General features: G+C 46.2%; 5 protein-coding genes across 6 annotated transcripts; 3 read left to right on the top strand and 2 right to left on the bottom strand.

The window, feature by feature from the left end:
• Positions 1–451: 451 nt before the first annotated feature.
• On the top strand, positions 452–3,018 carry TSTA_004480 (AP-1 adaptor complex subunit beta, putative; the record flags this gene model as incomplete). Its single annotated transcript, XM_002488010.1, has 6 exons — positions 452–528; positions 584–604; positions 655–786; positions 840–2,046; positions 2,095–2,456; positions 2,512–3,018. The coding sequence occupies 6 exons, from the start codon at positions 452–454 to the stop codon at positions 2,987–2,989; spliced, it is 2,277 nt and encodes a 758-aa protein (XP_002488055.1). The 3' UTR covers positions 2,990–3,018.
• A 121-nt stretch (positions 3,019–3,139) lies between these two features.
• Positions 3,140–4,949, bottom strand: TSTA_004470 (tubulin-specific chaperone c, putative). 2 transcript variants are annotated; one of them, XM_002488008.1, is made up of 4 exons: positions 4,598–4,949; positions 4,388–4,548; positions 3,608–4,333; positions 3,140–3,550 (listed from the first exon to the last, which is right to left on the bottom strand). In XM_002488008.1, the coding sequence occupies exons 1-4, from the start codon at positions 4,713–4,715 to the stop codon at positions 3,344–3,346; spliced, it is 1,212 nt and encodes a 403-aa protein (XP_002488053.1). In that variant the 5' UTR covers positions 4,716–4,949; the 3' UTR covers positions 3,140–3,343. The 2 variants fall into 2 exon arrangements, with proteins under 2 accessions (XP_002488053.1, XP_002488054.1); XM_002488009.1 differs by having other exon boundaries at positions 3,140–4,333.
• Positions 4,950–5,889: 940 nt separating this feature from the next.
• On the top strand, positions 5,890–7,798 carry TSTA_004460 (tripeptidyl peptidase SED3; the record flags this gene model as incomplete). Its single annotated transcript, XM_002488007.1, has 2 exons — positions 5,890–7,384; positions 7,434–7,798. Coding segments are annotated over 2 exons (1,790 nt in total), but the record flags the coding sequence as incomplete, so codon positions are not given.
• A 1,916-nt stretch (positions 7,799–9,714) lies between these two features.
• On the top strand, positions 9,715–10,873 carry TSTA_004450 (proteasome regulatory particle subunit (RpnL), putative). The gene is made up of 2 exons (XM_002488006.1): positions 9,715–10,415; positions 10,470–10,873. The coding sequence occupies exons 1-2, from the start codon at positions 9,846–9,848 to the stop codon at positions 10,794–10,796; spliced, it is 897 nt and encodes a 298-aa protein (XP_002488051.1). The 5' UTR covers positions 9,715–9,845; the 3' UTR covers positions 10,797–10,873.
• A 22-nt stretch (positions 10,874–10,895) lies between these two features.
• Positions 10,896–12,338, bottom strand: TSTA_004440 (uncharacterized protein; the record flags this gene model as incomplete). Its single annotated transcript, XM_002488005.1, has 2 exons — positions 10,896–11,991; positions 12,070–12,338. The coding sequence occupies 2 exons, from the start codon at positions 12,336–12,338 to the stop codon at positions 10,896–10,898; spliced, it is 1,365 nt and encodes a 454-aa protein (XP_002488050.1).
• Positions 12,339–12,738: the final 400 nt, after the last annotated feature.

Below are 12,738 nucleotides of genomic sequence, written 5' to 3'. Positions count from 1 at the left end.
AAGATATGATATAAAATAACTCACCATGACCGATATGCCGTTGCAAACTCTGAACAACTAAAGAAGTTGTAGTTGTTATCTTAGGGGGGCGGCTCGGCGGTGAGCAAGACGGCAAGTGGAGTGCTTCTGGCCATCACGGACTTAGCACGCTTCATAGTTGACTTGTGTACATTAGGGGAGAACACTTTTACTTCAATCTACCACATACATCGTGTCCATAGCCACCACTTCGATGTCCCACTTGTTATAATTTCCCAAAATCGACAGGCTCGAAGCAGGGTTTCCCTCCCTCGACACTACACAGCACGTGTTCCGACTTCTACCAGCCAATCGTTCGGGAACTGTGATCACCCCGCGCTCACACTCAACTTCACCATCGCGCTTTTTCTTTGAGTTACTTGCTATTGCGGAGGCGCGACACCGTCGCTGCTGAAGCTCTACTCTCTCTGATATGGCGGTCAATCGATTACGGAGCGCCTTCGCGGTGCCCAGGAAAGGAGAGACGTTTGAATTGAGAGCTGGATTAGTGTATGCAAGTCTACCAAATTGCCTTGATTCAATGCTAACATGTTCTTGTCCATAGTTCCCAATATGCATATGAAAGGTACAGACGATTTGCATCGCCCTAAAGACGGAACGCTGACCCGATTGCAGGAAAGACGCCATTCAAAGGACCATTATGGCGATGACGTTGGGTAAAGACGTTTCTGCCCTATTCCCAGACGTTTTGAAGAACATTGCGACCACGGATCTCGACCAGAAAAAGCTTGTATACCTTTATTTAATGTGAGAATATCATTGTCCTATTCGACTACCCACGACTAAATTTTGTATCCCAGGAATTATGCCAAATCGCATCCCGATCTTTGCATTCTGGCCGTGAACACCTTTGTTCAAGACTCCGAAGATCCAAATCCTCTTATTCGAGCGCTCGCTATCCGAACAATGGGATGTATTCGAGTTGACAAAATGGTGGATTACATGGAAGAGCCATTGAGGAAGACTCTAAAAGATGAATCGCCCTACGTTCGAAAGACAGCGGCTATCTGTGTGGCCAAACTTTTCGATTTGAATCGAGCCATGTGTCTTGAGAATGGTTTTCTGGAGACTTTGCAGGAATTGATCGGAGATCCGAACCCTATGGTTGTTGCGAATTCAGTGACTGCTTTGGCCGAAATTGCGGAAACGGCGCCGGAAACAAGGGCGTTGGAAATCAACTCGAACACGCTTCGCAAATTGCTCATGGCCTTGAACGAGTGTACGGAATGGGGTCGAGTTACGATTCTTAACTCGCTGGCTGAATTCAAAACCACCGATGTCAAGGACGCTGAGCACATTTGCGAGAGGGTGGTCCCACAGTTCCAGCATGTGAATGCTAGTGTTGTTCTAGCCGCAGTCAAGGTTGTTTTTTTGCACATGCGGTATATTAACGCGGAACTCGCCGCCTCGTACTTGAAGAAAATGGCACCTCCATTGGTGACTTTGGTTTCATCGGCACCCGAAGTTCAGTACGTCGCTCTACGGAACATTGATCTGCTTCTTCAGAAGCAACCAGACATTCTCAACAAAGAGCTCCGTGTTTTCTTTTGCAAATACAACGATCCACCCTATGTTAAGTTTCAAAAACTGGAAATCATGGTCCGGATAGCAAACGAAAAGAATGTTGATCAACTTTTGGCCGAGCTCAGAGAATATGCTCTCGAAGTCGATATGGACTTTGTGAGAAGGGCCGTCAGAGCTATCGGTCAAACAGCCATCAAGATTGAGAGTTCTAGCGAGAGATGTGTCAATACTCTTCTCGACTTGATCAACACCAAGGTCAACTACGTGGTGCAGGAAGCTATCGTTGTCATTCGTGACATTTTCCGAAAATACCCCGGCTATGAAAATATTATCCCGACGTTGTGCAAGTGCATTGACGAGTTGGACGAGCCTAATGCTCGAGCTGCTTTGATATGGATTGTTGGCGAGTATGCGGAAAAGATCAGCAATGCTGGTGATATCTTGGCCGGATTTGTGGAGGGTTTCAATGAGGAATTTACCCAAGTAAGTCGACCTATACCTTCAGGTCAATAAAAACTAACAGCTGTGCAGACACAATTACAAATCCTTACAGCAGTCGTCAAACTTTTCCTCAAGCGTCCTGAGAAAGCTCAAGGTCTAGTTCAGAAAGTCCTTCAAGCCGCTACCAAAGAAAACGATAATCCGGATATTCGCGATCGAGCATATGTTTATTGGCGACTGTTATCAAACACGACCGATCCCAATGCAGCTAAGAATGTCGTTTTGTCTCAAAAGCCACCTATCACGACCACTATCCAATCCTTACCACCGGCACTACTAGATCAGTTGCTTGAAGAAATGTCGACCTTGGCTTCGGTTTACCACAAACCGCCCGAACAGTTTGTGGGTCAGGGACGCTTTGGCGCAGACGCTGTCCAACGAGCTGCTATTGAGTATGTCCCAACACCTCCAAAATATGAACGACGATAGCTAATATAATTCTACTAGGGAACAACTGCAAAACGCGCGCGAGAACCCATTAGCAGCAGCCGCCGCCGCCGCAGCAGTCTCAGGCGCAACACCCCCATCTCAATCGCAAGCCAATGCCGAGAATCTACTAGACATCGATTTTGACGGCTCCGCTCCCGCATCAGCACAAAAGGAGCCTCCGAGCGGCATGTCAGGTCTAGAGGGATTAGCGGGGACACCAGTCCGAACTGAATCTCCAGCTACCACGGCACAACAAAGCAATAATCTCGACGATTTACTCGGAGTATTCGGTAACGATAGTACCAATAATAATGCCGGTGGTAGTTCTAATTTCGCTGCTCTAGGCGGTTTTGGTGGTAGTACCACAGGTGGAGGATTCGGTGATGATGATTTGATGAATGGATTTCAGAGTTTGAATGCGAATGGTAATCCGACATCACCGCCACCACCTGCTGGAGGTAAAAAGACGAATGATGATCTTTTGGGGTTGTTTTAGAAGAAATAATTTTTTATGCTCTTTTCTACATATGTGTATATGTTTATATAATATACTTTTTCCCTTCCTCTCGGATATAAATATCTAGCTAGGTATGGACGAGGTTGTTAAAAGTTGAAAAGGTGGAGGATGAGTGATGGAGAAGGAATTGGAATAGTTCACGATAATATTAAGACTATTAAGTACATTTGTGGAACTAGCACAAGTAAGAGAAAAGAATATCAACAATAACAACAATGCCTTATACGCCGGACTATCGTATACTCCAGAACATTTGGAGAGAACTCAGCAAACTGAACTCAATTCAGGATTTTCCTTTCCCCCTTTTCCCTTCTGACGTAAAATATAACTGAATTACTCCCTCATAACCTTCGTAGCCCTCAAAATATCCTCCAATGACCAACAAGGTCCGCCTGGAACCATTTCGGCCCATATCTCATCTGATACAGCATCGTTAGGATCTAGAATACTCCAATTGGGACTTTGTTCGGGTTTGATCCATTTGAAGTCTTCGACTTGGTTCCATTTGTCGGTTCCATCGGGATGGTTTTGATCCAGTGCCTACCATTAATCAGATTGTGAATATTTTGGAGGGGGGGGAAAAGGCGGGGGACACACGTATGTCTTTGGAATCCTACTAAAACGGATCCGTGTACAGTCCTCAATTATGGGGTTACTAGTACAACTCAAATAAACATCCACATCCGTGCAGTTGTGCATACGGAATTGCCGACACGAGAGCACGATGGTACTGTGCTCTACACCAGTGACGTGAGCCGGTCCATCGACCTGTCCACAGATAATCAAAGACTCCTTTACGCCGTTGACGGTCAAGCTGGCGTATGGTTTTCCGTCTGTAGTCGGAATCGACATGTCGACTACACAGTGACGTAGAGAGGTGATTGATGCGGGTACAGAAGCGCTGGATGCTGATGCTGGTAACATGATGTGTAGGCCGTAGTGCTGATCGACTGAGACGGATGAGGCGTTTGAGAATGTGGGACGGCGAATGTTGTTTGATTTTTTTTCGAGGGCGGATGTATCTTTTCCTTCGTCGAGGATGGCTGGGGATGAAGTAGGTGCTATTTCGGGCCGGAGTTGAAGGGTTTCGACTTCGTTGACTGGTGTGGAGGAGTAGAGGGGTGTGGGATTCCGGGAAGAGTCCTGGGAGGATACTTCTGGAGACAAGTAGCCTGGAATGATACGACGACCCTGAGCAGCAATTTCGGCTGCGTCAGAGAGGGAGATTGCAGAGGGATTCTTCTTTGTTTTGAATGAGAATTTTGCTCGGGGCTGAACTGCTGCCCGGGTCTCTGAGAGTTTGTCTTGTAGGGCTTTGATTGCCTATAAACATAGTCAGATTCAAATGAATGTCAGCAAAGGATTGGATAAACATACTTCGGCGTAGATACGTTGATCGTAGGTGGGGATATAGCTGGATGCATCCTTGACTTCATTAGATAGTCTGGCAATACCGGCTAGACAGTGATCGGTTGCATCAGAGCGTTCACCGGCTACTATCGAAGTATCTGCAAGCCGAGCCATCTGTTCCTGTAAAGCTGCGACTTGTTAGTCTATAAACTCTAGAGAAATGATTCCAAGAAATACCAGTTATTTCCTGCTGAAAGTAACGAAAGAATCGATCTTTTAGAGGCAGGTCGTTCTTTGCAATCTCCTCTTTCGTCTCCGGAGGGAGGTTTTCTGTCAGACGTGCAATATCCGCCATTATCCTTGATTTCAAAGTTGGAGATGTATTGATTGTTGTCTGATATGTTGTGCTTATAAAAAGGTTCGGAGATGGACTCCTCGTCGTCAAAGTCCGGGACAAATGTATTGATGACGTCGAGTCCACAGTATCAGACCGCGAACAGAGAAGTGTTCGATAGTGATAAGAAGGTTGAATCGATAGGACGAGTGTTTGTATGTTCGATGGAAGAATATTGATGATTAGGACGAGTTCAGTATTTATGTCGATCACAGACAAGTCAAGTGACTGAATCGTATGAGGGTACGATCCGTTCGTTGCGGGGGAGCTCTGGAAGATACGACGAGATATCGTTCGTCAGGAGACGCCAGCTATAGTTGATTGCCGTCAGCAGTTTCTTCAATTGTATATTCTGATAGATAATGATACTTATCAATTACACGGAAGATACAATATATATCAAAAATAAAAAAGAATCTTTTGAAGCCAAAAGTGACGTCGAGCCGCAGACTGACCAATCAGAGCGTCGGAAGCATGTGTCCCTTTCGGGACTAGCTCTTTAGCACATGTCTTACGAAGAACAGACTGAAATTGTCTGAATAGTTGCACTTACTCTTACTCAAGCGTTCATTGTCACGTTGTGTAGACATACAAGCCTCAAGATAGTGCAGACACACCAATCGATCTCGATACAGAGCACAATGGCCAAGTTTGAAACGACTCTGCAATGCCCCGAAACACAACCGCTCCTTGCAGCTCGGTGCAAGGAATGCTTAACAAGACTCCACTACCGAGCTGACAGTGGACACAAGCAAGCTACTTCAAGCCTTCCTTGATTTTATATGTGGGCAGGTCAATCAGACTTACACCATCACAGTGCGGTGTTTGGCAACCTGCCATTGTCTTAAAGACATGGCCGTACCCAGGACAAATGCTCGGTGAAACAGGCATACAGTTGTGCAAATATCGAGATTATCAAGTCGCCTGAGTGCAAATCTGTGTCACCAGTCAGTCTTCAGAGCAATCTGCTTGGCCCATTCTTCACATCGAAGGGATAAGAACAACACTCGGCGGAAGTCACAACCCTGCCTCAAGCGACTGCCTTCCGCTAAATGTAGCCTGTTTCCTCTTTTCTCTCTCTCACGTCCTCTCTTCCATTACTATACAGAAGGTCATTCACTCATTATTGTATGTGAAATGTATCTGTATTCATTATTCCTCGGAGCTCTGGCTCTGTTGTCTACTCCGGCAATAGTAACGGCGGCAGACACAACACAACATGAAGTCGTCGAGCAGCTACAAAGAGTCCCAGACGGATGGGTGCAAGGCCCGAGACCGTCACCCTCGATGCTAATGCAATTTCGTCTTGCCATGACTCAACCACGAGCCGGCGAGTTTGAACAACACGCGATTAACATTGCAACACCCGGCCACGAGTTGTACGGCAAACACATGAAACGTGACGACGTCAAGGCCTTCATGCAACCTTCCGCTGATGTTTCGAATGCCGTCGTATCATGGCTAAGGTCAGAGGGTATATCGGAGGACTTGATGGAGATAGACAGCGATTGGGCCAAGTTTATTGTTCCGCTGAAACAAGCAGAGAGGATGCTGAACACCACATTTTATATATTCCACGATGAAGACACGACCGTGTTTCGAGTGCGCACTCTACAGTACTCGGTACCCAGCAAGATCTATCAACATATCAAGCTCATCCAACCAACGACGCATTTCGGGCGAAACAAGGCTCATAAGAGCTTTGTTTACGATCAACGAGAAATTGCAGTGGTTACGCAAGTTGATTGCAACGTGTCTATTACGCCGGATTGTCTTCGAGAACTGTATAAACTAGGGGACTTTGTTGCAAATCCAGATCCCCGCAACAAGCTAGGCATTTCGGGTTACCTAGAGCAATATGCGAGATACGATGACCTGGAGGCATTTTTGGAACAATACGCATCAAAGGCCGCGGGTGCTAATTTCACTGTCCATGAAATCAATGGAGGGTTGAACGATCAGGATTCAAATGCCGACAGCGTCGAGGCCTCTCTTGACATTCAATACGGTATTTCTTTGTCCTACCATGTGCCAACGATCTTCTTCACCACAGGAGGTCGTGGTCCCCTAGTTCCTGACCTGAGCCAGCCTGACCCGAATGCTTCGTCCAACGAACCTTATTTGGAGCAGCTTCACTACTTGTTGGATCTTCCAGATGAAGAATTACCAGCAGTTTTATCTACCTCATATGGTGAAAACGAACAAACTCTTCCAGAGTCGTATACAAACACTACATGTGGTCTATTTGCTCAACTTGGAGCTCGAGGCGTGTCAATCATCTTCAGCAGTGGAGATGAAGGAGTCGGTCAGGCTTGTCTCACAAACGATGGTACTAATAGAACAAGATTCAATCCTATCTATCCCGCTTCCTGTCCATTTGTCACTTCTGTCGGGGGAACATACCGGATCAATCCAGAGCGAGCAGTTCCTTTCTCTTCTGGAGGGTTTTCAGAGCGCTTTGCTCGTCCGTCGTATCAAGAAAAAGCTGTTACCTCTTATCTGTCTGTTCTCGGTGATCGCTGGCAGGACCTCTACAACCCAGAGGGACGAGGATTCCCCGATGTGTCTGCCCAGGCTCATGCTTATGTTGTGCGAGATCACGGTAGTTTCATCCAAGTGGACGGAACCAGGTTAGTATACCATTTCATACAATTATTCTGGGTATGCTAATTTGTTTAGCGCCTCCGCACCAACTTTCGCAGCAATCGTTTCAGACCTGAACTCGGTCAGACTAGCGAACAATCAAACCAGCCTCGGGTTCTTGAATCCATGGCTGTACGCACTGAATGGCTCGGGTTTTACAGATATCGTAGACGGCGGCTCAACTGGTTGCACCGGCAAAAAATCTCGATCTGGTGAAACGACACCGTACGTTCCTCATGCCAGCTGGAATGCTACTCCTGGATGGGATCCGGCCACTGGTTTGGGGACGCCTCTTTTTGATGCCTTGTCTCGGCTTGCTTTGGAGGCATAAGGTTTTTGTTATTGGTATTATTAGATCAAAGACGGCAGTCTGTTCATGCTTGTAGGGCATGAGGTATACAATACGAAAATGTATTGATATTGACGTGCGCGCTTTAGTTTACGTTAAGTTATAAAGAGAGCACCTGTGGAATTTTCCTTTGCCATAGATTTTTGCTCATCTTCAAACTAGTCTCTGGGTACACCATATTGATATTAATCAGCCGCGTGGCTCTCGACTTAGGCGGCTCTTATTTAGCAAGTGCTGAATGATTCGTGACAGCCCAGAGCTGACACCAGGTAAGGCTCCTGGCTCCGTGCTGGGGCGGTGCATTTCTACAACCACATACCTACATTTGAAAACTCGGTGGAAGCTTTCCTTGTTCTTTGGAGAACATCAATCCCTTGTACAAATCTCTATACCAAAGATTTGGCGAGGATGCAAAGTGCGAATGGAAAAAGGAGACTGAGGCGAGAGCAACCTTCCCTCCGTCGTTGTTCTAAAGGACTGACTGGACAGCGCCTTTCCTACCTCCAGCTCGTCAGGAAATTGCTATTATGTTCCTGAATTTTTTTTTTTTCGCTGTTGGCGGACCGCTGCAACGTCCTCTTTACTCGAGCAAAGACGGATTTTCTGAACGCACTTCCGAACGATGAACGGGTTCGGTTTTCATCTTGCTCATCTTCCGAGAGTTACTAGTTCATGTCTCTAAATTCGCTGTTTTGCCGAAGAACACGAGGGAAGGAAAGATTTTCACGCAGAAATCAGAAGCTTTTGTGATGGATTAACTCCCTATTTCAGTGTAATTGAGATTGTCTGTGGCCCAAATCCACAGTGGGCAAACATCGCTTGGGGTGCTTTTCGTCTCGTTCTCCGGGTATTTTTGAATATACTCTGATGCGGTAAGTCTTGTGACTGATAGTTCTACAATATTTTAGCTGGCTAGTAATTTTGTGACCTTTTTCTGAAAAGGTCTGTGAATTTATCTGCAGGTGCTCCGTGGTGTTGCCATTGCCACAGTACGAAGAGCTTTTCAAGTCACTGAAAGACGACGGTGCCACGAATCTGCGATTACAGGATTCTATGGTAAGATTGTGTGGGGACCTTCTTGATTTTTTTCAGCATATTGCCGAAGTGTTCTTCAAGCCTGGTGCTAGTGAGTGATGATCCCAAGATTCTCATGGTCTAGCATTGAGCTCACGCAGCGTACCAGAAATGAAAGCTACGCCCGTGGTTATCGCAAAATTGACTCTTACGCCCTTCGATATGTATGTTGAGGATATCCTCGATCGGTTCAGATTACTCAAAAAACGCGAAACGTTTGCTCAAGCGATGTGATAACTGTTGTTCAGGAGGTGGCAGCTGTTTTCGGTACGCACACAGGCCCGAAAGCCCTCGCCACACGTGTCTGCTTGGACTGTTCGTTGAGAGAAGCTTGTACTCTTTAATAGAGCTGCTTGGAGCTTCAGCAACAGTCTGGCAACCTCATTGCTCAAATATTTGAAGCTCCAATTGGATGTCACTATGGACAGGAATCATACCATCGAACTGGTCATCAATGAGCCTGAGTGATGCTCCATGAATATTTGAGTTTAGACGAGGTTGAGTAAATTAAGCGAACAGATGTTAAATATATCTGACAATACCAACGCAGCCCCTTTCTCAGGCCAATGTTCTTATGCACAGGCTTAACAGCACCATAGGTGATAACACCAGCCTTCCGATAATGAGCTAGTTAGTTACTGTACAGCAGAGCTGCACACATTAAGGGTTGCGCTACGGTAAGACTTGAAATATATGCCTCTCTAGTGAACCTCACAATTTTTGTGATAATCATGCAACAGTGTACTAAAATCGAATCTCTGTTGTACTTTGTAGGTGAGATTAGAATTTAGACCTAAAGTGGAACCCTGTAGAAGTGTTGCTGCTTTAAGAACTGACACGGATCACGTGCTTCACCCGTCATCTGGAGCTTGTTGGCGACAGCTTCCATACCTTGACAACACCACGACACATCATCATCAAGCTCTGAATCAGCGAAAGTCCTAGGGACAACTTAATATTCACCATATCTGCTTCTCCCTGAATTTTAGAAACTATTCTGTCTTGAAGCGATCCTTCCACCCACAATGTCAGACCTCAAAACGCTCATCACCGAGCTTCACAAAAGCCTCGACCAAAAGAAGCTCACCAACGCTGTCGAAGTCCTCTCTCGCGCAAAGCGAACTCTACTCCAACAAAATGTCCTTTTTCCTTCCGCCGATACGCCCGCACAAACTCTGTCACAGGCTCGCGAGATTCTAGAACTGGGCGCCATAACGTCACTTCGACTGATGGATTCTGCATCTTTCATTCGATACTATCAACAACTACAACCATTCTATGATTTTGAGCAAGAAGCTTCATTATCATCATCTTCACAACAACAGCGCGATGCGGCGAAGACGAGTCAACGGAGTAAAATTACCGGATTGTATTTGTTATTACTCTTGAGTTCGGGTGATACATCGCAATTCCACACGGTGCTGGAGGGATTGATTGTGGAGGCATCGTTGGAAGGACGCAGTGTGGAGGATGATCCGTTTATCAGGTACCCTGTTGAGCTGGAAAGGAGTTTGATGGAAGGTAGTTATGACAAGGTGTGGCGAGCAACCAAGTCTTCGGAGGTTCCTACTGAGGATTTTGGCTTGTTTTCAAACGTATATCTTTTCCTTCCTTCCTATTAATTGAGAACTAGACTGATAACTTGATAGGTTCTCGTTGGAACAATCAGAAGAGAAATCGCCGACTGTTCCGAAACAGCATACCAATCCCTCCCCATCTCCAATGCAAAGGATCTCCTCTTCCTAGAATCCGAAGGTGCAGTTGTGCAATTCGCGCAAGAGCGTGGTTGGTCCCTGAAGGATGGTCGCATATATTTCCCTGCTCAGACTGACGTTGTGGCCCCCGCTGCGGAGATACCTGGTACTGTAGAGCCGGTGCAGGGGGGACATCGACCAGAGAAGGGGATTGTGTTGGCAAGTGCTTCTGTTATAGAGAACACTATTGGTTACGCGCGGGAACTGGAGACTATTGTTTAGACGGTTTTGTACTCTAATTACTCAAATATTGATTGACATGCATTCAGCGCGTAATTCAGACTCGATGTTTCCAAATCAAGTATCTACATAAGGAGTCTTTCAGATCTGAATCTTCCACAAACACAACCTTTTATCATAAAAACTGCTCGAAACACCCACCAACTCTCTTCCTGTTGTAGCGGAAGTCTCACCTCCCTTCCAAATACCCGAGGCATAATTCATGCTCTCATTCTCTGTAAACTGAGCCAAAATTTCTATATCCCAAGAACCCAATTCATTCGCTCCCACCTGAGGCCTCTTCCAATTCACCTTTACAATCCTTGTACCAGCATGCATACAACTCGCCAGGACCAAGAATTGGACTTCTGTAATCGTTGATGCTCCGGTAGTTGTATGGGTGGTAGTTGGGTCTCCGATGAGCTGTAAACGCCACACGCCTCCTCCCAGACGTTTCTGGGCGAGTATAGCGCCTCTAAAAGTGGCATGATATACTCGAATATACTCGTCGTAACTCCCCGTCAGCAAGATAGGCATCTTCTTTACCATGCCCACAGTTGGTAAGGGCAGTATAGCCGTTACACCAGCTGTATGGCGCAGTCCTTCATCATCGGTATCCCTATAATCGCAAATCATGAAATCTTCCTCTAGATCACCGCTCGAATTACGATCCTCGGGATATGTGAAGCTCTGCGTCCACAAGTTCCCCATATCATCACCCGTGAACATGAACGATTCACTTCCGCCCATTACACTCGGGTTTCGATATTTCGCTAACGCGATGAACCACGGCTCAATGTTCTTGCGGCGCTCGGGTAGATGTTCCTTGACTATGAAATTGTAGTTCCCTTTGTTTTGCGCAATATCATGCCGGTTTTCCCGTTCGGCGTCAAGAAGATAGATTCGTGTTGTGCCGTTGGCGAATGAGGCTGCAAAGCCGTCTGTGTAGGGGCTTGTTTGCAGTGGGAACCAGTCCTGTGGGAACCAGGTGAAGTACAAAGTTGAATTGTTCGCGTGTTCCGCGGAAGTTGTCCAGATGTGTTGGATTCCTATATTGTAATTGTTGCCGTCCTCCGAAAGGACGCTGTAAATGGAGATTGAGCCGTTACTGCCTGCGATACCGAGGATGTGGTGTCGGAAGGGGTGGAATTTCAGGTCGAAGACGGCATGGGAGAGAGGGACTGTTTGCTTGTGTTGTCTGTTATAAATCTAGCAGCGTTAGCGAGCAACTTTTCCTTCAAGGATTTGCGATTCCTCACGGCGAATAAGTACATACAGCTTAGGAGCAGTAATGTCCAAATGCCACAGCTGCAAAGATCCCGTCTTTGTCTGTTTGACAGAGCTAGGCGCAGTTCCTTCGTCACCTTCTTCTTCGCCTTCTCCGCTCTTCTTCTCTTCTGCTGGCTCCTTATGCTCCTGAAGCAGATAGGTTCCTACTACAAAGTAGTTGGGATCCTTGGGACAGAATTCAAGACAACTCGGTGGTTGGTCGAGGAATTCTGTGACCAATGAAGATACAGTTTTTGGCTGGATTACTTCGGTCATGATGTAGGAGTCAAGAAGAATGGCAGTAATGTGTCTTTATTGTTGAAGGGAGTGTTTTCAATTGAGGAAAGTTCAAGTGGCTGTACCTCCAGTTAGAAATTCGCTAGAAATAGGACAGAGGGGTTCCTCCCACGAAATAACATTAAAAATCACGTGGTAACCACCACAATCGATTCATTGAGCATGTAATATCTATCTTGGACAGATTATAAGCCTCACATTGAGCGGATATAAGTGTAGTTGAAGAGAGTACCGATCTGCTGTTGCCATACTCCAGATTGTTGTATGACGGTCCGGTAATTTGCGGTGGTGATTTTTATGGTCCGTCAGATTATTTTACGGACTGTAAAGCTTATCGCGATAAGAGGTTTGCGGTCCTTATCGATAAGATCTGCCCATT

The sequence above is a fragment of the Talaromyces stipitatus genome, genomic scaffold, assembly GCF_000003125.1.
Source record: "Talaromyces stipitatus ATCC 10500 scf_1105507295517 genomic scaffold, whole genome shotgun sequence".
Taxonomy (NCBI): domain Eukaryota; kingdom Fungi; phylum Ascomycota; class Eurotiomycetes; order Eurotiales; family Trichocomaceae; genus Talaromyces; species Talaromyces stipitatus.
This window is presented reverse-complemented; position numbering and strand designations above follow the sequence as displayed.